Source organism: Drosophila subpulchrella, chromosome 2L, assembly GCF_014743375.2.
Source record: "Drosophila subpulchrella strain 33 F10 #4 breed RU33 chromosome 2L, RU_Dsub_v1.1 Primary Assembly, whole genome shotgun sequence".
Classification (NCBI taxonomy): Eukaryota; Metazoa; Arthropoda; class Insecta; order Diptera; family Drosophilidae; genus Drosophila; species Drosophila subpulchrella.
In genome coordinates this window covers 20,409,569-20,436,051 of record NC_050610.1, presented here as the reverse complement: position 1 = coordinate 20,436,051, position 26,483 = coordinate 20,409,569, and the positions used below count along the sequence as shown (strand labels likewise).

The 26,483-nt window shown below is 40.8% G+C and overlaps 4 protein-coding genes across 4 annotated transcripts; 3 read left to right on the top strand and 1 right to left on the bottom strand.

Moving 5' to 3' along the window:
* Positions 1–802: 802 nt before the first annotated feature.
* Positions 803–18,231, top strand: LOC119547446 (photoreceptor-specific nuclear receptor). Its single transcript, XM_037854306.1, has 5 exons — positions 803–868; positions 4,218–4,301; positions 4,360–4,521; positions 15,346–16,679; positions 17,615–18,231. The coding sequence occupies exons 1-5, from the start codon at positions 859–861 to the stop codon at positions 18,095–18,097; spliced, it is 2,073 nt and encodes a 690-aa protein (XP_037710234.1). The 5' UTR covers positions 803–858; the 3' UTR covers positions 18,098–18,231.
* A 2,338-nt stretch (positions 18,232–20,569) lies between these two features.
* On the top strand, positions 20,570–21,222 carry LOC119548274 (39S ribosomal protein L51, mitochondrial). The gene has a single exon (XM_037855425.1). The coding sequence runs from the start codon at positions 20,657–20,659 to the stop codon at positions 21,179–21,181; it is 525 nt and encodes a 174-aa protein (XP_037711353.1). The 5' UTR covers positions 20,570–20,656; the 3' UTR covers positions 21,182–21,222.
* LOC119548273 (phosphatidylinositol glycan anchor biosynthesis class U protein) lies at positions 21,187–22,873 on the bottom strand. Its single transcript, XM_037855424.1, has 4 exons — positions 22,657–22,873; positions 21,965–22,589; positions 21,631–21,902; positions 21,187–21,567 (listed from the first exon to the last, which is right to left on the bottom strand). Exons 1-4 carry the CDS (start codon positions 22,784–22,786, stop codon positions 21,314–21,316), a joined length of 1,281 nt encoding a protein of 426 aa, XP_037711352.1. The 5' UTR covers positions 22,787–22,873; the 3' UTR covers positions 21,187–21,313.
* A 719-nt stretch (positions 22,874–23,592) lies between these two features.
* Positions 23,593–26,312, top strand: LOC119548099 (U3 small nucleolar ribonucleoprotein protein MPP10). The gene is made up of 3 exons (XM_037855188.1): positions 23,593–23,756; positions 23,824–25,564; positions 25,737–26,312. The coding sequence occupies exons 1-3, from the start codon at positions 23,662–23,664 to the stop codon at positions 25,881–25,883; spliced, it is 1,983 nt and encodes a 660-aa protein (XP_037711116.1). The 5' UTR covers positions 23,593–23,661; the 3' UTR covers positions 25,884–26,312.
* The last annotated feature ends 171 nt before the right edge of the window (positions 26,313–26,483 follow it).

Below are 26,483 nucleotides of genomic sequence, written 5' to 3'. Positions count from 1 at the left end.
AAATGGTGGACGGCAGGAAGTCCCCTCATTTGCTGTAATCGCATCATCGCAAGGGGCATTGAAAAAAGGGCGTTTTCCGGTTGGTTACCCGTCACTCCCCTCCCTCCCTCTCTCTCTCTCTCTCGCTTTCTCTCTTTTCCAGGACACAGGACTCTAAGGGAAAAAGGGGAGAGTGGGTGGTATGCATGGTCCACCATCAAGGGATGAAATGTAACATTTGGTAGCTTTTCGTAAATTTTCGACTTTCATTTGGTTTCTTCTTTTATTTTTTTTTTTTGCTTTGTTTGTTTTTGTTCGATTTGCTTTTGCCCGGCTCTCGGTTTTTCCGTTCTCGCTTTTCTCTGCTTTTCATTTTCCCATCATCTCAGCTCGCTTTTCCGTTTGTGGCTTTGGTGTACCCCCCCTTTGAAGTGGGCGGTGGGTGGTGGGTTTTTGGCTGGTTACTGCCTTTGGCTTGGCTCGCCGCCCTCCTGTCAAATTGACTGCAAAAAAGGACCTCTCCTTGGCAGCTTCACTTTCGTAATTGGCGGTCTGTTCGCTGCTGGCTCTGCCAGCCTTAGCTTCCCGTTTCATTCGCAGTTGGTCCGTCAGCCCAGGCGATCCGTTTTCGCAATCGCAATCGCAATCGCATTTGCGTCCGCAGCAGGTTTCACATTACCGATTCCAGCGGCAGCAAATCGCGTCGGCATCTCAACATCTATCTAAAAAAATCATTACCCATTAATTTCCAAGTGACATTGTGATTACCTAAAAATCGCCAAATAGTCATACACTATTCCTAATTTAAAGTGCGCTGTGTGGAACGTAAATCTAAGCAAACTGGATACATTAGGGTTCAAATATTTCCACCAACGGAAAATGGGCACAGGTAATGGAATGCGTCGGAATTTTCGATTTACCAATACCGGCGGCACTTTGCATTGGGCATTTTTTGGAATCTACAGCTGAAAGAAACTTATTATTGAATTCGAAAAGCGACCATGAGATCATGATTTTTTTATTTTCATTAAGTAACTTTACAGATGGTTGCACCTTAAAAAAACTTGTTCGTTAGTTCAATAAATTCAGCAGTGAAAGGGGTTTCAACAAACAATTGTTACCAATAACGAATAATTAAGATCTACTCCTGTTACTAAAAAATTAACATTATGAAAAATATCTATAAGTTCGCCCTATCCAGTTTAAAGGTGTGGGTGAAATCGTCTTATTGTTCAGCTAGTCTGAAAGAACGTAAGAAAGCGATCCCGTAATTAAGTATATGTTTTGAAGTTTGGAAGATTTTTAAATACCGCCCTAATCATAATAATACTTGCGAGTCATTTTGCAAAGAACGCTTGAACTAGTTGGGAATTATAAACGTACAAGTGGAAAAATACATTTTAGTTACAATTATTTACTTCTTATTAAGGATCTGTAATTTTTTAAAGTATTGGAATATTGAAGCAACAATCTAAAATATTATGATTTATGTAGAATTGTTATTTTTGTTCCTTTTTAAAAAATACAACTGTTTTTAAAAAATTTTGAAAAATGTAAGCTATTAGTAGAAAAAAAAAATTTTTTTTAATGTACATACACCGTGATCAGGGTAAAAATTCTTGCTGGTCCGTCGAATATGTCTTATAGATACCGTTGGAACAATAGAATCAAATTTAGGAGACAAATTTTGAGTATTGCCGAATTCCAGCACTAGAGATGGTTATCCAACCATATTCTTCTGTACACCGAAGATCTATTGATCTATGATCGAAAACAAATCATAGATCCGCTAAAGTGGTTCGGTACAACTCGAGATAAAGGTTAAGTACTGAAACGAACGGCATCATTTAATTTTTTAAACTTAAAAAAATATAGTTTTCATAGTTTTTTTCATGACTCGATTATTGCAGATTTATTTCTCTAGTAATAAAAAAAAAGAAACACTGTTGTCGAATGCCTCGACTATCAGATACCCCTTACTCTTTTTCAAATTTTAATTTAAAAAAAATTCTATTAAATACACACTGAAACAATATCTTCAAAAATGTGTGTGCCAGACATAGTTTAGGGTTTGTGGGCGTTAGAGAGGGCGTGACACCTGCTTAAACAAACTTACTCTGTGCGTAAGAGCACCTAGATCTCATCGTTAGTACGGACAAACGGAAAGGGCTAGTTTGACTCGCCTAGTGATCCCGATCTAGATCAGAAACGCTTCAATCTACCTGTAGCATACTTTTCGAGAAACATAAAATAACTTTAGATATAACTATCTTTTCTTTTCCATAAACTTTCCAAAGATCGTTAATATACAAGCTAGAGCTATAGGTACTTTGCTTCCGGTTCCGATGTTGTCCCAGTTATTTCCTTAGTTTTTTTTCTTTTCTTTCCGCTCGCTTTGATTTTTTAAAACCCATTCAGAAACTCTCACGCCGATAATGCAAGCCTCTCACGTTTTCCCACACTCTACAGGCCTTTTGCCTATCTAAACATGTCCGAGATTTCCATAAAAATTGAGAAAGCATATTGTATATGGTTAATATAAAGACATAACCCACTCACTGGCAACTAGCACAAAAAAAGGGGCTCTAAAGTAGCAAGTGATGGCATAAATAAACAGAAATATGTAAAATCAACAATACCAAAATTTAAAAAAAGAAAACAACGGGCTGGAAAAGGTCCGCTGGCAGAAGGTGTCAATGGGCCTTCAGATTCCGATTCCGATGCAACCCCAGAAAGGGACGACCACTCGAGAGGTGTTAACACGCTGCGGACAATTGCCGATCCGCAGGGTGTGAAAATTGGCAACACGCGCCAACCAAACTCGCACCGAAAAACCAAAACCCAGGGAACTCCACCAGCGACAATATGTCAAATGTCACAGGACAAAGGACCACAACAAAGGGCGAGCGTTTTATTTTGACAAGTGCCGAGTGTTGAACTTAATTTGCGAAGCGTGCCAGTCAAAGGGATGTCCTTTCCCGCCCTCCTTTTCACACAAACACACTCGCAGGATGAGAGGACGTGCGGGCCTTTTTCACAAGCTAATCCGCGACAAACACACTCGAGGCTGCGCCACAAAGTAGGCAACTTCTTTTGGGCGTGACTCACTGGTTTTCCTCGGGGGCGAAAAAGCGCTCAACGGAAGCGGGCTTAGGGCCTAATAAAAGTTAAATACGCCAATGATTAAATGCATTTGTTGGCAAATTTTTCGTCATGTGGCATTGTATATTTCAGCTTAATAATCTTCGGTAGGTAGGAAAAATCGAATCTTTATGTCGGGTACAAGGCAATTCGTTTCGGAGACCATTCAAAATATTAGTAATAGAAATCAGAAGGTAACAAAGATACATATATGGTAACATTTTTGAAAACACCCTTTAGAATGTTTGTGAGATATATTTTATAGAATATATAGAATTATATAAATCAGAAGGTAACAAATATATATGGTAACATTTTTTAAAACATCCCTTAGAATGTTTGTTAGATATATTTTTTGTTTAATTATTTTCAGTAGGTAGGAGAAATGGAAAATGTATCCATTTAGTAATTAAGTTTAGAGCAAGCAAATGTATTACTATTATTACAAATAATTTTTAAAAACCGAACCAGTTTCGTTAGATACATTAGGCATTTATTTAATCGATTACTTTTTTAAATATTTTACTGATTGATTCATTATATAGGCACTCACTCTACCGCAACAATTTAGAATTTCTGAACTTATATTTTTCAAAATTGTAATTTATTTAATAACTTAATTAAAAACAGTTAAAAAGTGACAGGACTTACAACTTATGACCAATATATTTTATAGGGATCCCATTTTAAAGGTTGATTAATAAACCTGTCAATACAGACTCACATACCCATTTTCTAAAATTACCTTTAAGGCAATCGTAAAAGATTATTTTTTAATTACATTATACTTACCAAAAATTATTATTACTACTTGGTATGTCGCTTTATTGCTATTAAAAGCTTTCTTTTAAAAAAGTTCTCGCCAATGATTATATCCCCCCAATACATCAAAATTAAATAGTTATACACTTATTTGGTGAACAAGTGATATATATGTATATAGTGATATTTTCTTTGGCAAAACTCCTTTTCACCATGTCTCCACCTAAAAAATTTTTTATCCGATTCTTAAAATTGTCTAATTTAATCTGTTAAGATAAGAGAAACACGTAATCCATCCATTTCAAAGTTTCGATATTTCTCCATATAATTTTTAGCGGGCGACCGTCTGTTGGATATTCCCTGCAAGGTGTGTGGCGATCGCAGCTCCGGGAAGCACTATGGAATCTACAGCTGCGATGGTGAGTCCCAGGGACGATTGAATTAATAACAGTGTAAGCCTTAGCTAATTCCTTTCAGGCTGCTCGGGCTTCTTCAAGCGGAGCATCCATCGGAATCGGATTTACACCTGTAAGGCCACCGGCGATCTCAAGGGTCGATGTCCCGTGGACAAGACCCATCGCAACCAGTGTCGCGCCTGTCGTCTGGCCAAGTGCTTTCAGTCGGCCATGAACAAGGATGGTAAGTAAGCCACTGTCATTATCATCACTTCATTCCCCGAAACAAGTATTGTTTTACTTGCCAAATACACTTAATTATGCAGCAAATTAGCTCGAGAAGCCTGTTTACGTCAAGGTTTTTGGGCATAAATTACATTAAACTCGGTAACCGAAATGCCGTCGGCATCCTCCTCTCTTACACTTGTGGCCAGACTCTGAAAAACGCCATTTGAATTTTGGCTGAATTTGTCATTAAGCTGATTATAAATTATGCGAGCCCCAATCCTGTGGTCGTGCCTCGGGGGCGAAGGACTTAATGGGGGAAAAGTGTTGAATTTGATTTTTGTAAGCTACACCAAAGAAAATTTTGTAGACTTGTTATTAGTTAAATATATTAAAAAACTTGGGAAACTGTAAATGATTGGGTAGCAAAACTTATGGGCTTTATTATGCTGTTCAGATATTGGAAGAATTGGAAGATAAATATTATCCTTCAAATAATAAAGAATACTTTTTTATAAATCTTATATAACTTAGATACAAGGTAATAGTAACTTGGACAAAAAACTAAAAATGTTTTTAAACTAACGTACTATACATTTAATTTAGCGATTGTCATTACATTTCCATTTCAACCTCAAAAAAAGAAAAGTAATTGATATATGTTCAAAACCGAAAAGACAAAAAAAATCTACGATAACCTGTTTGTTACATTTTAGTATTCAACGAGAACTGTGAATGATTCCAGAGGTTTTTTAGCGGATTACCTTTAGGCGTGGCCCCAGAATTTTAAAATCATTTGAATTAAAAAGAATTCTAAATTGGAATTCATAATAGTACTTGGCCATGTTTAAGAAGCATTTACATAGTCCAAATACATATGTTTGTTTATCTACGGTCAAAAAGCATAGCGATTTTTAAGTTTAAACACTTTTAACCCATTTCAAAGAAATATTAAAATACTTTCGTGTTTACATATTATAAAAATCCTTCCTAAAAGTATCATTTGAATCAAAAAGACGCAATTTGTATTGCATCAATTCCACAACCTAGCAACCAAATAGCCACATTTGGATATAAAACACTAAACCCCCTTCCTGCCGGTAATCGTTAGTCGGATAGCCATAACCAAACCGAATACACAGCTCAATGCAACAATGCTAGCTTTAAAGCTCTTAAGCCAACATTAAATGTAGCATAAAAACACATAATAGCGACGAGCATTCTTGGTATCAACTGTTGGGATGGGTGCGGACTTTATCCAGGAGCCAAGCCCATCTCATGGATGCCGATTCGCATTCGGTATTCAGTGTTCAGTGTTCAGTGTTCAGTATTCAGAAGCTACCATTGATGGGTTCACTGCACAGTAGAGACGGGACTGGAACAGCGTGAGAATCATTGCAGATTTTCTCGCACGCAAGGGCCACTCTTTTTTGGGGTGGAGTACTGGAACTCCGACTGGGCGTGAGGGTCGATTGACAATGTGCACTTAATAGCGGATTACACGCATTATCCGCTCGCTGAAAATGCGACTAAAATGTATTGACAATCAAGTGATGATGCCCAAAGCTCGAACTTAGACGTCAGTCAACCCGAGGACCTTCGCAGCGATGGTGGCTTTAGGACTGAAGTGATGGGTGGGGATTGGTAGAGAAGGGTCTGTTTCCAGCTAGCCACCACCAAAATGAAAACTAGATCACCCCACAAAAAAAAGCACAACGAGTATAAAGTACAAATCAGATGGAACTATACCGATAACCGACGATGATATTCTCTTAACCAATTTGTCAAATTGCATTTAAGAACGTTTACGTTATCATAAACCCTAAATAGTATGGGATACATAATGTTAGAGGAAATTTAGGATGGGTAAGCCTTTATAACGAATATTGCAATAAAAATATTACAATGAGCCACAAAAACTAGAATATTATAATGGTATTCGAAATTACATAGAAATAAAATTTCAAATGATCGAAAAAAACTTCTTGGGCTTATCCTTAAATCAGGAAATTGGTTCTAAACAGTTCAGAAAAGTAGTAGTTTTCCTATTAAAAGTCAAACTGTTATGATAATCCTATAAAATTTCTACGTTTTTTTGGATTGTTTGTAGCCATCTCCATTTCATGACAATTTTTCAAATGTTTTTTCTGCGAAAAAGAAGCAGTTTTTCATAAGTTTTCAACCAAACTCCGGAAAGCTGAGGAACATCACAACAATGGCAGGGATATGAACATGCTGCGATATGTACATCCATGTTCCTCACATTCCTTGCGATATTTTCTTAGTTTGCCGCTACAAAGCCTCATGTTGGGCTGCCTTTTTGGGGTTTTTCTTGGCTGGTTCCGTAAATAAACAACAAACACACACGGACGCCAAACAATTCACACATCTTCCACAAACCTCACACCACACTGCTCCCATCCCAACCCATCTCACATAGATGAACCCCCAGAAAAATGGTCCGCCCTAACGCCATTGTAGTATTTCCCAGACAAAATGCTTTTGTTGTTTAGAGCAGAAAGCAAAAAAGCCACAAAAATCGTTCAAGGCACGTTTGTGTAACATTTTTGTGAGCTTGGGTTGGATGGGGTCATGCGAGTAGTAAAGTTGTTGGGGGTTCGCTGGAGCTGATGACAGTGGTGGTGATTGAAATAAGTTCCGGCAGCGGTTTGGCGTTCTCAGTTTTCTTAGTTTCCGTTTGGCGTTTAAGTGATTTTTCGATTGTGACTCCAAAGGAAAATAAAGTTAATTGCAAAGGTGATGCAAGTTCTGAGCTCCTTAAGTTGTTATTTATTTAGTTAAAGGGGTTTTATTAAAAACTTTTGAGCAGTATGGGTGACAAAATTGTTGAACCAGTAATTTGGAACTAAGATAATGAATATACATTTTAGAAGCATGATTTTCGATCTCAAAAATTCTAAAAGCGATTCCATCTCCAGTTCTTAAAATTAAAGCTAAGTATTTACAATGTATAGATGTCATCTCTGCTCTAAAATCGTTTATTTTTGAAAAATAAAAACGGAATCACTTTCGCCTTGATATTAAGAACGTTTCTCCTTGAATAAATTTGAAGAAATTCTTCTTTAATATGCGAACTTTTTATTTCAGAATCTTTTTCGTGACCATAGTTTATGACCTATTTTAGGTGTAGAAATCGTCTCAATAAGTAAATATTTTAAATTTCCAGGAATGTTATTTAAAAAGCAGATTGAAGTACACCTCATTCCCCTTCGAGCAAGTGTCAATTTGACAGTTTTGAGCTGACCAATCAGCATGCCACCGCACTTTAGGGCTGACAAATAAGTTATTATGGGAAAATATGACGGTCGTCGCACATTTCGCTGTCAAAGCTTTCTGAACCCAAAACTGCCTTCCACATCCTTAGTCGATGACAGAATTACAAATGTTGGCTACTTTGTATGCTAATATCCTGGGGAGGATACGAATTGCGGGACGGAGAAAAAAATAAAAGGAGACGACAAGAGCTCTCCTTACAAATTATGTTGCCACTTGTCACATTTAATGGTATTTGCATTTGTATACACCAAAGTGTCAGCATCATCAACACGCATACCTTATACTTTCATAAACCCCCAGACGGTTTTTTACTTTCTTTTTCTTTGCCAATATTTACGCGGCGATTTAAGCGGATTTCTCATTTTGAGTGATTTGTGTCGCTTCTCGAATCCCATTCTTAGAACACGCTTTTCAGTTGGGGACTGCCAAGCGAGGGTGTGATAATGATGGGGTCATTATTCCCCTGGGTGTGTGATGAGCCGAAAAGTGATACGTAATGATGCTTATAATGGCCAAGACGAAATGTGTAAATAGTCTAAATGGGGACATTTCACAATGAAAAGTAAAAATATAATATATTGTGCTTTCCTTAGCATAATTTTCCCTTGCACCTACTTACTTTATTTATTTCCTTTACTTTTATTTTAAGAAAGTCATTTTTTTATTCATTTGCTTTATTGTATTTTATATGATAAAAATTTCGAAGTCGCATGTGCTTTCTTAACATTTAATATACTTAAGTCCCAGCAAAATTTTAGTATCCTTATTTTGTGAAGAGCTCTTAAATTAATTATAAATTTTCTGCTTGAAATATTTAAAAAATTAGGAAAATGTAAGGTAGATAATGGAAATCGGAATTTTTAATTTCATTTCCTTCAAAAATATTTCTAAATGTAATCGTATCAAGTGAAAAATCATGCAAAATGTTACTCAGGTAAAGGTAGTGCGAGGAAGATGGAGATATGCATGCAGCAAATCGTCTGTTTCCGAGATTGCACACTTCTTTGCTTATAACTTTTTAATGAATGGTCCGATTTAAACAATTTTTGGCATGGTAATAAAAAAAATGGATTACAAAATGTGAGCACTAGAAAGGTTTTGGCGTTATGGGCGTTTGTGGACGTTAGAGTGGGCTTGGCACCAAATCTGTATGCCAAATCCCTTTGTAGCTTTTATAGTTTTCGACATCTCAGCGTTCATACAGACTGACAGACAAGTAACGGCTATAAAAATTTAATTAAATATTGGTTTAACAATTTTTTATTTAAGATTTACCTCTTATGAAGTTTAATGTTCATCCGAATCCATTCATCTCAGCTTGAGTCGATGTGTACTAACTTTAACTTAAGCGCTTAACGAAGGCAACTTTCTCCACTTGCGTTTCTGTCAAGGATTAAACAAGGCAAGACGGTGCAAACAGAAGCAAACGGCAGATACAATCCCGAGTGGTCGAGCGGAGAAGAGACCTTTTCCAAGATTCAGCCAAGTGTAAACCCATCGAAAGGGACTGCAAAGTGGAAGTGTTCTTAGTTACTATTTCTCTTGGTGTGGCGTTGGACTCGCACCTAGGAATTTACATTGTACAAGTATATTGTTGCATACTTCAGGGCTCTTAAGCCCTTTTGTCAACAGACTGTGGTTCCCCAGCCTGGCTTTATTTTTGGGGGCCCAAGAGTCTCGTTTCGTTCGCTACGTTGCCAATGTAACTTTTTGTTGTTGTTGATGTCTATTCCAGAGACGACTTTTTGGCGCTGGCGCAAAAGGCAGTCTCGGCTAATTTCATGACCACATTTTAACGTATTGATTTTTGCTGATGTGCATGCCAAAAATACATACGTACACACGCGCCCATATAAACCATATATGTGGGAATATGTATCCTTGTGATATTTATTGTGTAGCTTTTAAGCCGCCCAGTTGCCGTTGAATACCCCATACCATATTACGTATACGCAATTTCATTTACACATGGCTGCAGGGCACAGAAAGCCATGGCTGAGAGACACGCCCACACATGCAAATGCACACGCACACATGTGCCGGGTGTTTTACTTAATTGACATTATAGCCTACTACGATATGTGCACACACTTTCGCCAGGGACTGTGCGACATGTAAATGCGCCTGGCTTGTTGCACATGTCATGGACATGAAACCCATCACATATCACATACCATACCATACCATCCAATCCCCCATCCACATCCGCATCCCTCCACACACACACACACAGACGCAGGATTGCCTGCATTGCAGTGTGCGTGAGTGAGTCAAACGTGTCAGTGTCAACATTAAAAGCGGATTTAAAATCACTTACCCACTGGGCCAGCGCCACTCGAGTGAGAGTCAGAGGCGTAAAAGCCGTTGGCCTCATCATGTTCGGAGCCACTTTCCGCCTCGAATGGGAGGGCCAAAGGGCCATAGGAATGCATCAGAGGGTGCATTTATGTGAAGCGCCTACAGAGTTGGACAACAAAAGCAATCTATCTTTTACTGATCGAACGAAGTACTGATCGAACGAAGTACTGATTAAGTACAAGCTAGAAAAAATAAGAGCTTAGAAAAGGTGTTATGCAGTCCAGACAATTTTATTGAATTCAATATATAAAGAACTGAGAGTCCATTGTAATGACACAGCCTGATTGAATAGCAATGATATAGGGCCCACAGAAGTCCATTACTTAGACCAAGTTTTCAGATTTTCCTATCTAACTTTATGTCCCGACAAAAGGACCATTTCTACCTGTGAACAAAAATTGTAGCCCTCTGTGGTTTTAAAGGGTTTTAGAAGTTAAAAGTTAAATTAACATTGTTAATATCAATTCCTCTGAATGCTTGAAAGCTGTTATTATGTTGGTCTTGCCTAAAAAAATGTACAAAATGCTAGTCTTAGAGTGAAGATCCTGGTGTGACAACTGAATTTTCAACTTTAACTAATTCTGATAAAACATTTTTCTTATGGGAAACTATAATATTTTATTTTTCCTTGCATCGTTTTAGGATCACTTAGTATGCATACCGTTAAGGGTTATTATCTTTGATTTTAGTGTCTTTTGCTTTAATTTTGTCGAGAATCTCTGTCCATCTCTATAAAGCATTTGCAATACCATTTTTTATATAAGTATCAACGATGTAGAGAGTAACTACACAAAGTAGGATGAACATCCAGACCTTTTGTTTCGTTTACCTCCTATTAAAATATCTTAAGCGGCGACATATTCGCACTTTCATTGATATTTCTGTTGAATTTAGTTTCTAAAGTTTAGTTAAAAATTCCCCTGACAGTATACCCTAGTATACCCGTTACTCGTAGAGTATATTGTTTCAAATCGGAAAAGTACCTTTTCTACTTCCGCACACTTTTAGTGCGTATGCATGGCCAAAAATATATCCCACAGAAACCTTGAGTATTTAATACTTAAACGTATTTGCTTACTTGCTGGCAATGTATTAAAATCTCATGAATATGAAATCTAATTAACACTTGACTTATAAACTCTTGCCGAAATCAAGGAGTTTCGCTGCTACCTCCCCCCAAAACTGCCAACCTCTTCCCACACCGTAGATATAAGCACCTGGAAAATCTCCCAGGCTTTTCCGAAAATGTGGTACACAAAGTTACGCCCGCTGGCGAAAAGAACGAGCTGGAAAAAATTACAATCTACAAATCTAATTAGCAACTCATTACGAGGATCGCATCCCTGCGCTCAGGACCCCGAACTCCCCCAACAGAAAAGTGAAACAAATGGACAAAGGAGCAGCATAGCAAACATATTGACCGATTTGCTGAAGTTAATCAATTAATTAGGGTAGAGAGCACAGGGAACCGGACCAGGAGTTCCGTGAAAGCAAAAACAATTATGTCAAAATACATGCATGGGGATGGGGTCATAGGGTCATGGGGTGTTGGGCCTGGAAAAGGAGGGAAAAGGACCAGGCCAAGGCAAAGACAGACAAAGGCGAAAATGTCCGGATGCCAGAATGGGCAAAGGAAAAACGCGGCGGAAAAATTAATGATAAGTGGCAGTGGAAAAGCGAGCTGCCACGCAGCTGTTTGGTTCCCACATCTCGACACGACCACGACCACGACCACGGCGACTTCACGACGATACCGCACGCAAAATCCCAAATGATGGTCATCATCACTGGGTTCGAGAGCCAGGACGAAGGATACGGATATACCCATCCGCCCATAAGCTGAAAAGCGCAACGCGTGCTCCAGAAATCGAAATAAATAAATCGGTAAACGGTAATGAGCAGAGAGCCCTTGTTTTACATGCGGGGCCTTTCAAATCCACATCCACATCCGCAGATAATGTCGTAATCAAAATTCACCTAAAAGGAATATATCAAAATGCGATTGTTTGGCAGGCAAATTAAAAGTAAATAAGGCAACGTTTGCAAATTGCGAGCGGGGGCGCGTCAGCCCAAAAACCGAAAATAAAATAAAAAGATATATAAACCGTGAAATTAGGAAAACACTTGAAGTGATTCGATGTGCTGCGAGATACAGAGAGCAGGGGCTGTTTGCGTAGACCCAGTATTCTGGTTCGGTCGGGGGTTGCACGGACTAGTGGCGGAGTGCTTAATAGTCCATAATGGCCACATTATGTCGGCTCAGGCTGCTCGGGTGCTCAGTCACCCACGGAATTGTCAGGCCAACAATGGCAGGAGAATTGAGCAATTGTCAAGTAGTTGGCTGCGATGAGGGCGATCCGTATCCATGAATAAGTTGCGTTTGATTGGGATCTTTACAATGAGCTGATTAAAATATTCAACCACAGAAAAATGATATGCTTTTCTTTGAAGAAACACTGTATTTAAAAAAAAAATACAGAACAATTAAAAAAAAAAGAATACTGCACTGTTAATCTTTTTATCTAGTTTAATCTAATTTAATTTTTAGAAAGATGTTAGCAATAACTGAAATAATTTAGCAATTTTATTATAATGCGTTTAAATAATAAGTGCAATATTGTAAATGGGAAAACGTCGATCTGAACTTAGATAGTTGTTTTGGATACTTTTAGATAGTATGTTTTAGATACCTTCGAAACAAAAAACTTAAAGTTGCTTTTAAACCTAGAAAACGTATAGCAAATAAGAGTTAAAAATCAAAATCATTAAAAACTGAGAATAATATTTTGTAATGAAATGTATTTGTTATTTATTAATCAAGACTTATTATAAGATATAATTATATCTGAAAAGGTATATCCGATCAAAGACGAAAAAACACTCAAAGAGTTTTATAAATTTGTACAACTTCTTTCATATTTTTCCCCACTTAAGATGTTTAAAGGAACCATTTTATTTAGACATTTTTAAAGCTTACAATGAGTGACGCACGTACTTACTTCCCCAACGACTGTTCATTAGCCGAATAAGTCTAAATCAAGTAGGCTGTTTTGAAACGCCCGCAGTTATTTTCCAGTTTTGTTTCTATTCAAAGACAGACACGACTTGTGCATTTTCCATCTTCATAACTTTCTAGAAAGTAAATCGTTACTTACTTTTCTACTTCTGCTTTCGGTTGCCTTCCAAGAAAAGTTTCCTTCGAGAAAAAAAACAAGATGCTAAAATCAAGAAGAATGTGAAAAAGTGCAAATATTTTAAGTTTTCCCGCCTTGGCAGCTAATTTTGTTGCCTTTTTCACGCGTTTCTATGTTTGAACACGGCGAGGGAGAAAAAATGGAGTGCTTCGGAGTCACAGCCAAAGGGTTAACTTGAAGTTTGAGTTCCGCAGGGGGTATTTTCAACTTTTCTTTCGCATTTTGCTGAACCACAATTTTTAAGTCCCGCTGGAAATTGGTACCCAAAGTTTGTTAAACCCGCAGCATACAAATTTGATGAGTTTGGCATTTTCTTTAATTGAAATTTGTGATCTTTTAAAAGCTTTGAGACTTTTTCCCGCTCTAGGTGGCAGGGTTTTTTCTAGTTTTATTAAACGCGTGGATGGGGGAAGCTAAAGTTTGGGGGTCTCAAGTGCCCTCAAGTGACTGTAGTCATTTTACAGGGAGACGCACTCACATATGCGATTAGCTGGGGATTAAAATGTCACCCCTTTTGCGCCATGTCATGCAATCTACAAGATTCGCAGCGCAGCTATAGATACATTTAATTACAAACAAATAAAAGTCATGACAGCCGCACACACACATGAGCTTCTCAACCCCCATATATATTTTTCCGCTCAGGTTTAGCTTGAGGCATATGCAACAGTTCTCACGCCCGAGGACAGTTCATCTATCCTATCCTATCCTATCGTATCCGCTACTCTGTATCTGTATCCTTATAGCTCGTATCTTTGCATCTCAAATAATCGGTTTATTATTTCTTCCCTCCTGTCCCTCACTTCTGACCCAAATCGGGAAAAGCCCAACCTTTGGGACCGCACCACAAAACCTTTCCCGAAAAGTTTCAAAAGGAAAATAAAAGGAAAATGAGAAGAAAGCCAGACGGGAGTATCTTTGAAATTAACTTTATTTATTTAACTACTTAGAGGCAGATTATCGCAATTACACACTTGGAATGATTTTATGCAAACCAGATTGGCCCTTTAAATGCAAATGTCACACAAATGATTTCAAAATACAAAAAGGCCATAGTTCATATATAATATGTGGCTCTTTTATAGTTGTATCAGTGAGGATATCCTCTGTCAAATGACTTTTAAATTTTAATGTTTAAACACATAAACTTAAAATTATTCCCTGTTTATTACATAAACACCAATTATAATTGATAATTATCATCTAATGATCATGACGTAAATGTATGATTCATATATGAACGAAATGAAAACTATTAAGTGGAGTGTAGCATATTCATCAGATCTTGGAGGTTACATCTTCTGCCTGTCCTATGAATAAAGTTGTTTTAAAAGTATAAAACAAGCTTGGTTTCTCTACTGATATTAATAGTATGATGAAAATTTCCTTAATCGTTCAGGTTTTAAAAGACTCATTTAGAAGGGACGTTTATGGTTTTTAATATTACTAGAAGTTGGGTTATATGCAAAAAATAATTCTTAACATTAGAATCTAAGCGAACTTTTGTAAAAAATCATGTTTTGTTAAGGCTTACATCTAATTACGAATTTAATAAAAATATTTATATTATTTCAAACTACTTTTAGATTTGAAAGATAAGAAAACTTGTTGATTATATTCCGATGTCTAATTATTATGAACTCTTTTCTAACTTTTCTTCATGGTTTAACCACCTTTTTCTTACCACCAAGGTGTTATAAAATTCTCTAAAATGGGGCTTTAATTTGGTTTTATTATTATTATTACTAGAAATAGAGAGTGCAATGAGCTGTGTGTATTATTAACATTCGAATACATCCGAACTTTCTTATAAAATCAGGTTTCGATAAGGCTTAAATCTAATTTGAAATTCAATAAAAATATATATATTAAATCAATGTTTGTTGAGAAACGAAAGATTAGAAAACCTTGTTGATTATAATCCGATGTTTGATTCCTAGCCACTATTTTCTAACTGTTCTCCATAGTCAAATCTCTTTCTTCTTATCCCCCAGCTGTGCAACATGAGCGTGGACCGAGGAAACCGAAGCTGCATCCGCAGTTGCACCACCACCACCACCATGCCGCAGCTGCCGCCGCTGCAGCCCACCATGCGGCAGCCGCCCACCACCACCATCATCATCACCATCACGCCCACGCCCACGCAGCGGCGGCCCACCATGCGGCGGCTGCAGCAGCGGCAGCGGCGGGTCTGCACCACCACCACCACGGTGGCCACCTGCCCGTCTCCCTGGTCACGAATGTCTCGGCCTCCTTTAACTACACGCAGCACATCTCCACCCATCCGCCCGCTGGAGCGGCACCACCCAGTGGCTTCCACCAGCAGGGAGCTGCAGCTCCACCAGCTGGCCACCTGCACCACGGAACTGGAGGTCATCAACATGCCACGGCCTTCCATCATCCGGTGGGTCACCAAGGACACCCTGGTCTCCCAGCTCCACATGGCGGAGTGGTCAGCCCGCCAAGTGGAAACGCCAGCGGTTCTGGTGCCTCGCTGACCTTTCCATCGCATCTGCTGCACCATAACCTCATCGCCGAGGCGGCCAGCAAGCTGCCCGGGATTACGGCCACCGCAGTGGCAGCCGTTGTCTCCTCCACCACCACGCCCTACGCTTCAGCGGCTCAGGCCTCCTCGCCTGGGAGCAACCACAACCACAACTACTCCTCGCCCTCGCCCAGCAACTCCATACAGTCCATCTCGAGCATTGGCTCAAGGAGCGGAGCCGGCGAGGAGGGCCTCAGCCTGGGCAGCGAGAGTCCGCGGGTGAATGTGGAAACGGAGACGCCTTCGCCATCGGCCTCACCTCCCCTGAGTGCCGGGAGCATTTCGCCTGCTCCCACGCTGACCACCTCCTCGGGATCGCCACAGCCTCGCCAGACCTCCCTGCGCAGCCTAAGTGATGCCACCACGCCACCCAGTCACGCCTCCCTCATGATCCGCTCCAGCAACATGAGCAACAACAATAATAATAATAACAATAATGGGGAGCACAAGCAGGCCAGCTTCACATCCGGATCACCAACGCCCACCACGCCCACGCCACCGCCTCCGCGACCAGGTGGTGGTGGCGCCTCCTGCCCCACAGCCACCGGCTCCAGCGGCTTCCTGGAGCTGCTGCTCAGCCCGGACAAGTGCCAGGAGCTCATCCAGTACCAGGTGCAGCACAACACGCTGCTGTTCCCGCAGCAGCTGCTGGACTCGCGACTCCTCTCCTGGGAGATGCTGCAGGAGACGACGGCGCGCCTGCTCTTCATGGCCGTGCGCTGGGTCAAGTGCCTCATGCCCTTCCAGACGCTCTCCAAGAACGACCAGCATCTGCTGCTACAGGTGAGGATAATATATTTTTGGCAACATCTCAGTCGATTTTCTGAAACTCTAACTCTAACCTTAAAAGCACATACCTTTAGCAAAGTTCAATAATAATTACCATATTTGCCTTAAAATGCATTACTTTTTGAAAACAAAACATTCTGCTGATGAGTTACAAAAGAAGACCATTTTTAAACATAACTGATTTTAAGGTGTCCCAACCAATATACTCTTTTCCAATTTCAAAAATTAAATTCCTTATATGTATAGAATTTAACTTATTGAGAAATTATAGATCTACCATCGTTAACAAGTTCGAGTAATAAAATCTTAAATTTATAAACACAATGCATTTCAGTTGCATTTATCACTCTATTTCCACTAAAACAAGATTGACCATGACTTCGAGATATATCTCCCTATAGGAAAGATCTCAGAAAGAACAATTTAGTTTATTACATATATTTCATGTGACTTTAATCAATATAAGCATAAAATCTCGAGGGAATAAGATTGTTTAAAATTTAAAAAAAAAAATTTCTTAGTTTTCTAGAAACTATGGGAAATACCAAGTTATGGAAGAGCATCTGTAGGGAAGAGGTCTTTAGATTAGGACGGTGTGAAAGTTGAAAAACTAGATTTCTTCCGATATTTTTTACTACAAAACAATGTTTTTTAAAGTACTAATTTTTGGTGCCTTAAATTTAAAAAAAAAGTGAAAAGCTAAACTCAAATATGAGTTTTTGTTTTTGCTCGAATCAAGTTGAATTGGCGGTTTTTATGTACATTGTATATCTCCACAAATAAACTATTAGTTCAGTCCGTAGACATTGATACCAAAATGTACTTACACGGTTTTTAAGAACGAATGTTCTCAATTCAAGAACAATGTTCTTGGATATTTCTCTCTGTGTATGAACGCTCGTCTCACATAATGAACCTTTATTTTCTAGGAGTCTTGGAAGGAGCTCTTCCTGCTGAACCTCGCGCAGTGGACTATTCCCCTGGACCTAACGCCCATCCTGGAATCGCCCCTGATCCGGGAGCGAGTGCTGCAGGACGAGGCCACGCAGACGGAGATGAAGACGATCCAGGAGATACTGTGCCGCTTCCGGCAGATCACGCCCGACGGCAGCGAGGTGGGCTGCATGAAGGCCATCGCCCTGTTCGCCCCGGAGACGGCGGGCCTGTGCGATGTGCAGCCGGTGGAGATGCTGCAGGACCAGGCGCAGTGCATCCTCTCCGACCATGTGCGTCTGCGCTATCCCCGCCAGGCGACCCGCTTCGGCAGGCTGCTGCTCCTCCTTCCATCGCTGCGGACCATCCGGGCGTCCACCATTGAGGCATTGTTCTTCAAGGAGACCATCGGAAATGTCCCAATTGCGAGGCTACTGCGCGACATGTACACCATGGAGCCGGCCCAGGTGGACAAGTGAATATGTTTGGCCATCCGAAAACCCAAAAAATATAATCAAAATCGATTCCCATAGCATCTAAGTCCCGGCATCAGTCGTTGCCACCTGCAAAAATATTTGTATTCCAATGCGACCCGCAAAAGTATTCAGATTCATAGTGGGGGGAAACGGAAATGGGTGGTAAATTGGACAGCCGGAAACTGCAGATGCGACATTTCGCAGGGCGCCATGTAATAGATACAGTATGTACACCATATACCATACCATCCATGCTCCTCCATTGGCGCTGCTACTCACACCTTGATTTATCGCCAGCAATGCGTCGCGCTCCCTTTGCTTTCGCTTCATTTTTTAACATTTTTATTCTCATTTCATTTCATCTTTTTTCACGGATTTTTCTTTTTGACTGCCTGGGCGGCTTTATTTATCTTTCATTCGACGTTTTGTCGTCGCTTTTCTAAAAATTCCCCATGTTATTTCAACCTGGCAAGGACCTCCTCCTCCTCCTCCATACGCCATCCCATCGCCATGCCCTAACTTACAAATCACTCCCCATTCCGCAGGACCGAAATCGTTGTCGCACAAATGTTGACCTCTTTCGCGCTTTGGCTTTCAAATACCCTTTAATATGCCAAAAAAGATTCAGGTAGGGCTTAAAACAGAGAATGGGTTTTCTTAAAAACAACACACACAAAAAAGGATGTTAGAAACACGGAGACAAGTGCGATATTTTTAATTTATAAATAAATATCTCTCTGTTTATAAACAAATTAAATTGAATCCAAATTTCAAACATCTAGTTTGAATACTTTTTGCGATTACTTACTTTTTTTTTTTCTAGAAATGTGATCAAGAATTTCATAGATTTTATACTTCAAAAATGTAATTCTTAAAATTTTAACACATAATCCAACACTTTTTAATGGTAATTATAAATGACACATTTTTAAAAATATTTCTTTGGATTTTTACGGCTTTGTATTATACCACAGGGTATTTAAAACCATCATCTCTAAAAGCCCGCCCACAGTTACATTTTTACTTTCATACTTTTTTAAATACCTTCCACCCGCCGTTTCTCAGATTCATGTTATTCCTTTTGGGGTAACATTCCGAATATCGCGTTTAGAAATCGTGAAAATGAAAAAACAACTTTGCCGCAGGTCAAGCGACCAAAATTTATGTTGCATGTTATGCCTCACTGTTACTGTTGGCTCGTTGGTTGCCTCTCAGGCTTGATGTTTCAGTTAGTTTTATCAAATGCATACCCACAAAAATATATACAATTGTATCTATCGATGTATCTGGGCATGCGAGCCGGAATGCTTTATAATTGATTTTTTCACATTGATACTCGTAAAGCGATAAGAACATGAAAATAGATATAGCAAAAACCATACATAAATAAATATAAATAAATGTAAAATGATGATGGATGAATAACCAACTAAGGCAACACTAAATATATTGAATATAATAAAATAAATGATTATTTGATTTATCTTTATTTGGGTGAAGAAAATGAAGAAAACTATAACAAAAGGTAATTTGAATGTTTTTAGTCAGGTCATGCTAGGATTTTCAGTGCTAGTTTTAATAGGTGTGTTTGATAACCAAATTGATGGTTTGAGGATGATGAAAGTCAGATGACTACCTCACAAACGAGTTGATTAGGCAAAACGAGACTACTCACGACACTTACTGAAGTTCTGATATCAATTTGTGTATTAAATTAAATTATATTCTTTATTCTCTCTTTTACTATGCTAATAAAGTTTAGATTCGAATAAATAATGGTTAAAATTGGAACCCATTTTAATTTATAAAAAAGAATTATATATAATTTTATAGACAAATATAGTTTATAATAATTTAATTATAATTCCTATATTATAACATAATTAATGTTTAAAAGACTTTCTAGACAAAAATAAAAGATATCTATAAAATTCATATTTTATAAGTGCAAAATATATGTACTATCCCAAAATTTTTTAAATCTAAAACGAGCTTTGTTTTTCGATATATCGCAAAAACACCTATCTTTATACCGATATGTCACATTTAGATAGAGATGATACATCCGTTTTCATAAAGTCACGAGAGCTACTTAAAAAAACGTTTATTTACAAATTTGTAGTTCCATTAGTTTTTGTGAAAAGTATTTCTAAGGGCTATTTTAGAAATTATAAGTTTTGATTTTCATATTTGTTTTTTTTCTGTTATAAATATAAATATTTCTTTTTTAGATAATGACATGAAATTGGAGGCATCAGCAAAGTAGGGGGTTTGAATAAAAATTAAGTTAATTTTGATCAAATAATTAATTAAAATTTATAACAAATAACAGTAACAAATTTTTTAATTTGTACATACCTTTCTCTGCAAAAATTAACACAATTAAAATTTGGTGTAGTACCCTTAATAAATGATTTGTTTTGTTGGTGCTGAATACCCGCAATATCGATAGCCCACTGTCACATATCGATATCTCAGCACTAACAGCTGTGCCGGCCGTGTTTTTTTCGCCTTTTTCCAGACTGTGTTTACAATTATCTAATCGTAAATTAAAATAAAGCCATGTCCTGGCTGGGAAGCGCTATTCAGAAGCTGGGCAAAGCCACGCTCCTGGCAGTGGGTGGAAAGCCCTTGGCTCCCGTGGCATCTACGAGCTCCACGGTGCGGCAGTTATCCCACGCCGAGCGAAGAGCACGCGGTCCCACTGTGCGGCGCTATGGCTACGAGGACAAGATCTTCAAGAGCGGACTGCTGCCCCATGTGGACAACGGTCACAAGCTGCCCATGCCCGTGTACCGGCCAAAGAACGCCTGGGCCAAGAAGCGGGCACTGTTTGGCCAGAACGACTACATCGACATTCTGGGCAGCGATCGACTGCATCCCGTGAAGGTTCTCTACACCCTGCCCTCCTGGCTGCGCGGCGTCTCCGGCAATGAGTACCAGGTGCTGCTCCGCAAGCGCAGGCTGCTCGAGAAGTCCAAATATCCTGTGGCCCGACCCACCAAGTGGCGGGAAATGGAGAAGCGCATCCTCTATCTGTACAAGTTCCTCAATCGCAAGACCAAGACGGGCTATTCACACCAGTAGATCCATTAAGATCAAATAAAATGTTTTGTTTTAATCTGATATTGTTTGGAGTTCACTTATCTTAAGAGTATGCCTCTGCATCTGTACAAAGTTCCTGCATTCTATTTCTTATCGATTTGATACTGTTTCTGCTTACTTCAGCACTATCCTCGCCTCCTCGCCATCGATCAAAATCTTCTGGCCATTGAATAGGCAAAACTCGCGTTTAACGTGAGCAAACAGCAGATCGGTTATGAGGAATATCTGGCCGGTGGAGAACGCCAGTGTGGCGCCAAAATAGAAATTGGCATTTGCCGAGCCTGCATAGATCCACAAATGCCAAAGGGCGCCCATCATGGACAGGGTGACCAGGAAGAACGTGAAGACTATAAAGCCATGGGACATGACTAGAAGAAATAACATATAATTAACAATCAGGGATGGGTTTTCTGTGAGACTAGCAAACTCACATTTCCAGCATCTTTTCCACAAGGGAAGCAAGGCCAAGTAGAAGCCCACATCGCCCAGGCTGGGATATGCTCGAAAAACAGCCATGAGAGCCACCAGGACGGTGGCCAGCAGAAGAGGCTCCTTGCGCAGTTTGATGGTTAGTGGTACTAGGTATAACACCGTAGCATTCAATTGGAATGTGATCAGGAACATGGTGCGGAAGTGCTCGAACATTTCGGTGAAAAAGTACCAGAACAGTCCAATATTCGGCTGCAGATCGCGGAAGTAAAATCTGTAAATATGTTGAGGGGTAGAATTAAGTACAGAACAGCTGGTATGTATAATAAAACTCACATGAATCCCAGAGTGCCATCCAAGAAGTTCCAGCTGTAGAGCACAAAATAGTTGGCCACCGCCACGCCCAGGCAGCAGACTGCAAAGAGCAGCGATATGACCACACCCCTTTTGATGGAGTTCCTTGAGAAAATCAGGAGGAGTGGAGCTATCAGCACGATGGGATAGAAGCTGCGGACGGTCTCAAAGGCCAGGATCAGTAGGCTCGGAAGAAGCAGTCCTTTTACAAGGCAGTAGAAGAAGAAGGCCAGGAAGAGATTGCTTAATACCGTCGATGTCATGCCGATGCAGTTCATCACGATCAGCGGATTGAAGAGATACGCCACGATCACCAGTTCCGGAATGTCCAACTTGTCCAGGCTGTTGAACTGCAGCTCCGCCGTGTCCTTCGCGTACTCCTTTCGCTCCACCTTCTGCTGATCCTGCTTTTGCTGCACAAAGCGGTGGCTCATGGCATAAAGCAGGGCCGCAGTCAAGATATCCAGTATGATGTAGAACATGGCCAAGAACTGCGGGTAGTTTTTGAACAAGCCGGAGAGAGCACTGAGGATCAGAGGCGACTCGTGGACCAGGTCACCTAGATACGGATCGATGCCGTTCTGAAGCAAGAAGATCCCCTCTTGCACTGTAGGGATAACACAGATCCATTAAGGTACATATATATGTGTCTGATGTGTACTTTGTTTACTCACTGCGCTTGTGTGAATTCAAAGGCGTCGCAAACTCCACCCGATTGCCAATCATCGGGGCCAGCGGCGTGCGGCAGAAGTAGAAGCGCACGGCGCCGCCCAGGAGGAGCAGTTTGAAGAACTTGGAATCCATCTTCTAGTGGTGCATGGGCATAGCTTTTGGGGAATGTCTGCGGGCTCGACTCCGCCTGAAAAAGCCGCCTACAGCTGACCTAGTGGTGGCAAAGGCGTCGATATGTTCGCGATGTTAGTGTCACGCGGTACTGCGATTGCCGACAGCTGAGTTGCAACAGCGAAAAAGTTGTTCACATTGGCCGCCGCTGTTGCAAAAGCCGGTGAAACACTGAAAGATGAACAACAACTCCTCTAAAAACCAATCTTTAAATATTAAAAATGACCAATACATTTTTTGAATATCTTTTTTCTTATATTATTATTATTAAGCAAGATTAAGCGAGTCTTACCCTTCTCATTCCAGCACATTTCTTATAAACGAAATATTCACTGTTGCGTTGCAGAAACAGCCTATGTCTGAACAAACTATTTCTAACCGCCTTGTTGTTTCAGTATTGCCAAACTATGGGGTTTTCGTCGCAATATAGTGAATTTTGTGGCCGATTATTTGAATAGGGCTAGTAAAGCTTAAAATAATGAAAAAGATTTATTATTATTATTATTATTGTTATTATTATTATTATTACTATGCCAATGAAAATATGTATTTATAAGTGAGATGATTAAAGGCCCTTGTTTATTGTTGTTAGTTTTACAAAGTAAGTTTAAGATCGTATCGTAATTTTTTATATGTTTAAAAATAAAAGCTATTTTAAATTTTAGAGGGAACAGCGGATTTTTAGCGGGAACCAGGGCTGGTGGAAAACGTTTGGGAGCGACACCGTTTCACCAATCTGGCAACACTGCATTGTTGTTTTTTTTACTTTACTTCACCGCACTTGCTTTAACTTTATTGTATTTTAATTATTTTAAGCACATTAAACACCATTTAAAATGATTGGGAGTAAGAAAACGAAGAAGGCGAACGTCTTCAAGGAAATCGCCGAGAACTTCGAGCAGCTGACCAAGAATCCGGAGCGTTTCCTCAAGTTTGTTTTCCTCTCATGCCGCGCGCACGTGTTTTTTCAAACGAAACCTAAACAATTTCCATTTTAGGCCACAGCCGGAACAACTGGAGGCCATCGAGCAGCTAATCCAGCAGACGTACGCCGTGAGCATCAGCGGGGATGTGGCCAACAAGGAGGCACTGCTGCCGGAACTGGTGCTGGAGCAGATGGACGAGGAGCAGATCTGGCAGCAGCTGGAGATGCGCAACGAACTGGTGATCCAACAGCTGCTGGAGCAGACCGCCCAGTTGACGGCCATGCGGGAGCAGCACCTGGGCATCGAGCTGGACGACGGCGAGGAGCAGGAGGATGAGGATGAGGAAGAGGATCAGGAGGCCCCGGAGTCGGCTGAAGAGGAAGAAGATGAGGAATCAGACTTAAGCGACGAGGATGGAGGGCAGGGAAAGCAAAAGACCACATCGCCCATAAAGGACAAGAAGAACAAGCGAACGCGCAAATCCATCGTGGACGACACCTTCTTCAAGCTGGACGAGATGAACGAGTTCCTGGAGCAGGAGGACGCCAAGGAGATGCGTCGGCTGAACAGCAAGCGTCGCGTGGAGCAGGTGGACGATATAGATCACTTTGCAGAGGATTTCGGAGTGGGAGAAGAGGAAGAGGATGGCAATGTCAACTTTGCCGATTTCTTTGATATGGACGAGGAACTGGAGAAGCATGCTAAGACTAGCCAAGGGAAACAGAAGGATTTCTTCAATGAAACCGAAAGTCAGAGTGAGCAGGAAGACGATGAGAATGCCGAAGAAGCCGAGTCAGATCAGGCAGAAGGAGAAGGAGAAGACAAAGCCGAAGCTGGAGAGGATCTGGAAGAGGCAGCCAGCGAAATAGATGAATCAGAGTTTGTGGCAAAAAGTGGCATTGAACCGGCCACCGATTCCGACTCGGACTCGGAGAAAGACAAAGATGAAGACGAGGAGGAACCGGCAGAGCAACCCACCCAGTCCTCCAATGAAATGCGAGAGGCTCGTTTGTTCCAGCGCATCCGCGACTACGAGGACGTTGTCCTGGGCGAGAAGCCTTGGCAGCTGAAGGGCGAGGTCAAGGCGACCAATCGTCCGCAGAACTCGCTGCTCGAGGAGATTCTCGACTTTGACTCCACCACCAGACCCACGGCGCCCATTACGGAAGAGGATAATCGCTCCATTGAGGACATTATCAAGCAGCGCATTCGCGACAAAGCCTGGGACGATGTGGAGCGCACCGTGCGACCGGTGAACACGCCGCAGGAATATCGCAAGCAGCTCGTTCTAGACCAGGAGAAGTCAAAGCAGTCCCTGTCGCAGATCTACGAGGCGCAGTACCAGCGTGAGATGGAAAAACTCGACCCCAACCGCGATGCCGATGACAAATCTGGTCCGGAACCCAAAGAGCACCAAGAAATCAAGAAGGCAATGCGTTCCCTATTCCTCAAACTGGACGCTCTGTCCAACTTCCATTTTACGCCCAAGCCGGTGGCGCCAGAGATCAAGATTGTGACCAACACGCCGGCAGTGCACATGGAAGAGGTGGCTCCGGTGGCGGTGAGCGATGCCAAGCTGCTGGCCCCCGAGGAGGTGTTCCGCGGACCCAAGCACGCTCCTCTGGGCAAGACGGAGCGCGACCGGACGGACAAGAACCGCGAGCGACGCAAGAAGAAGCAGAAGCAGCGGGCCATCAACTCGGCTCTGGAGCAGCGCGATCTTCAGCGCGCCAAGGAGGGCAAGGCGCCCACGAAGAAGGAGGCGGATGCCAAGCTGCTGAAGTCTATCACCAAGAATCGCAATGTTCAGAAGGTAACTACAAATGCTCTTGCTATACTAAGCACAGTTTTCATGAGCAACATCTGCATATTCATTGGCTTAAAAGTATTTCAAGTAAATGATGAGCATAATGGCTTGCTGCTATTTAAACTATTTAAACCTTTATCAAACGTAATAGATAATCAATACGACATTTTTCTTGCAGATCAACGCGAGCAGCAACGACCAGGGTGCCCTGAAGTCCTCCAAGGCGTTCTTCAGCAAACTGCAGGACACCACGGCGGCCACAGCGTCCAACAAGCGACCGAAAAAGGATCCCGCCAAGGCGAATGCCAAAAAGCTGAAGCTTTAAATGTACACTTTAAGACTCCTTCAACTGGTAATTGCCCTCAGCCAGCCAAGTTTCTTCGTCTCCAGTCACGTGCCAGAAAATTGGCACAAGCACACACTCAAATGTATGTCCACAAAGGATTTCTGGTTGCAAGAATAACTTTTGGAAAGTGTCCTGCGAGTCTGGGGAGTCCTCAATTTGGGGCTCCATGGGAGCTGCCATGCGCTTGTACTTTTAATGTTCCATGTGCGAGTGTCCTGCGTATGCGTATGTGATGTGTGGGCGATTTGCGTGTGGCTGTGTGTGCGAGTCAAGGACATTCGGTGGCCTGGTGTGGCTATTAGGCACGCGTGCAGTGTGCGGAATATGATTATTTTTAGAATTTACTTAAAATAAACTGTTTGCTATGTAAATAGAACCCTAATTAAAGGAAGCTGCAAAGTTTCTTCACTTGTTGCCATGTTTTTCTTGGAACAGAAATCCCATTTTCGTGATTTCAACTATTTCTATAACTTATTCTTGTTTAAATATATGATTATTGTAACATTTTAATATATTTGCAGGAGTTACAGGCGTTCAAGTTAAGTTCTTAGTTGGTTTAGCCTAACGCTTTGCATTTCA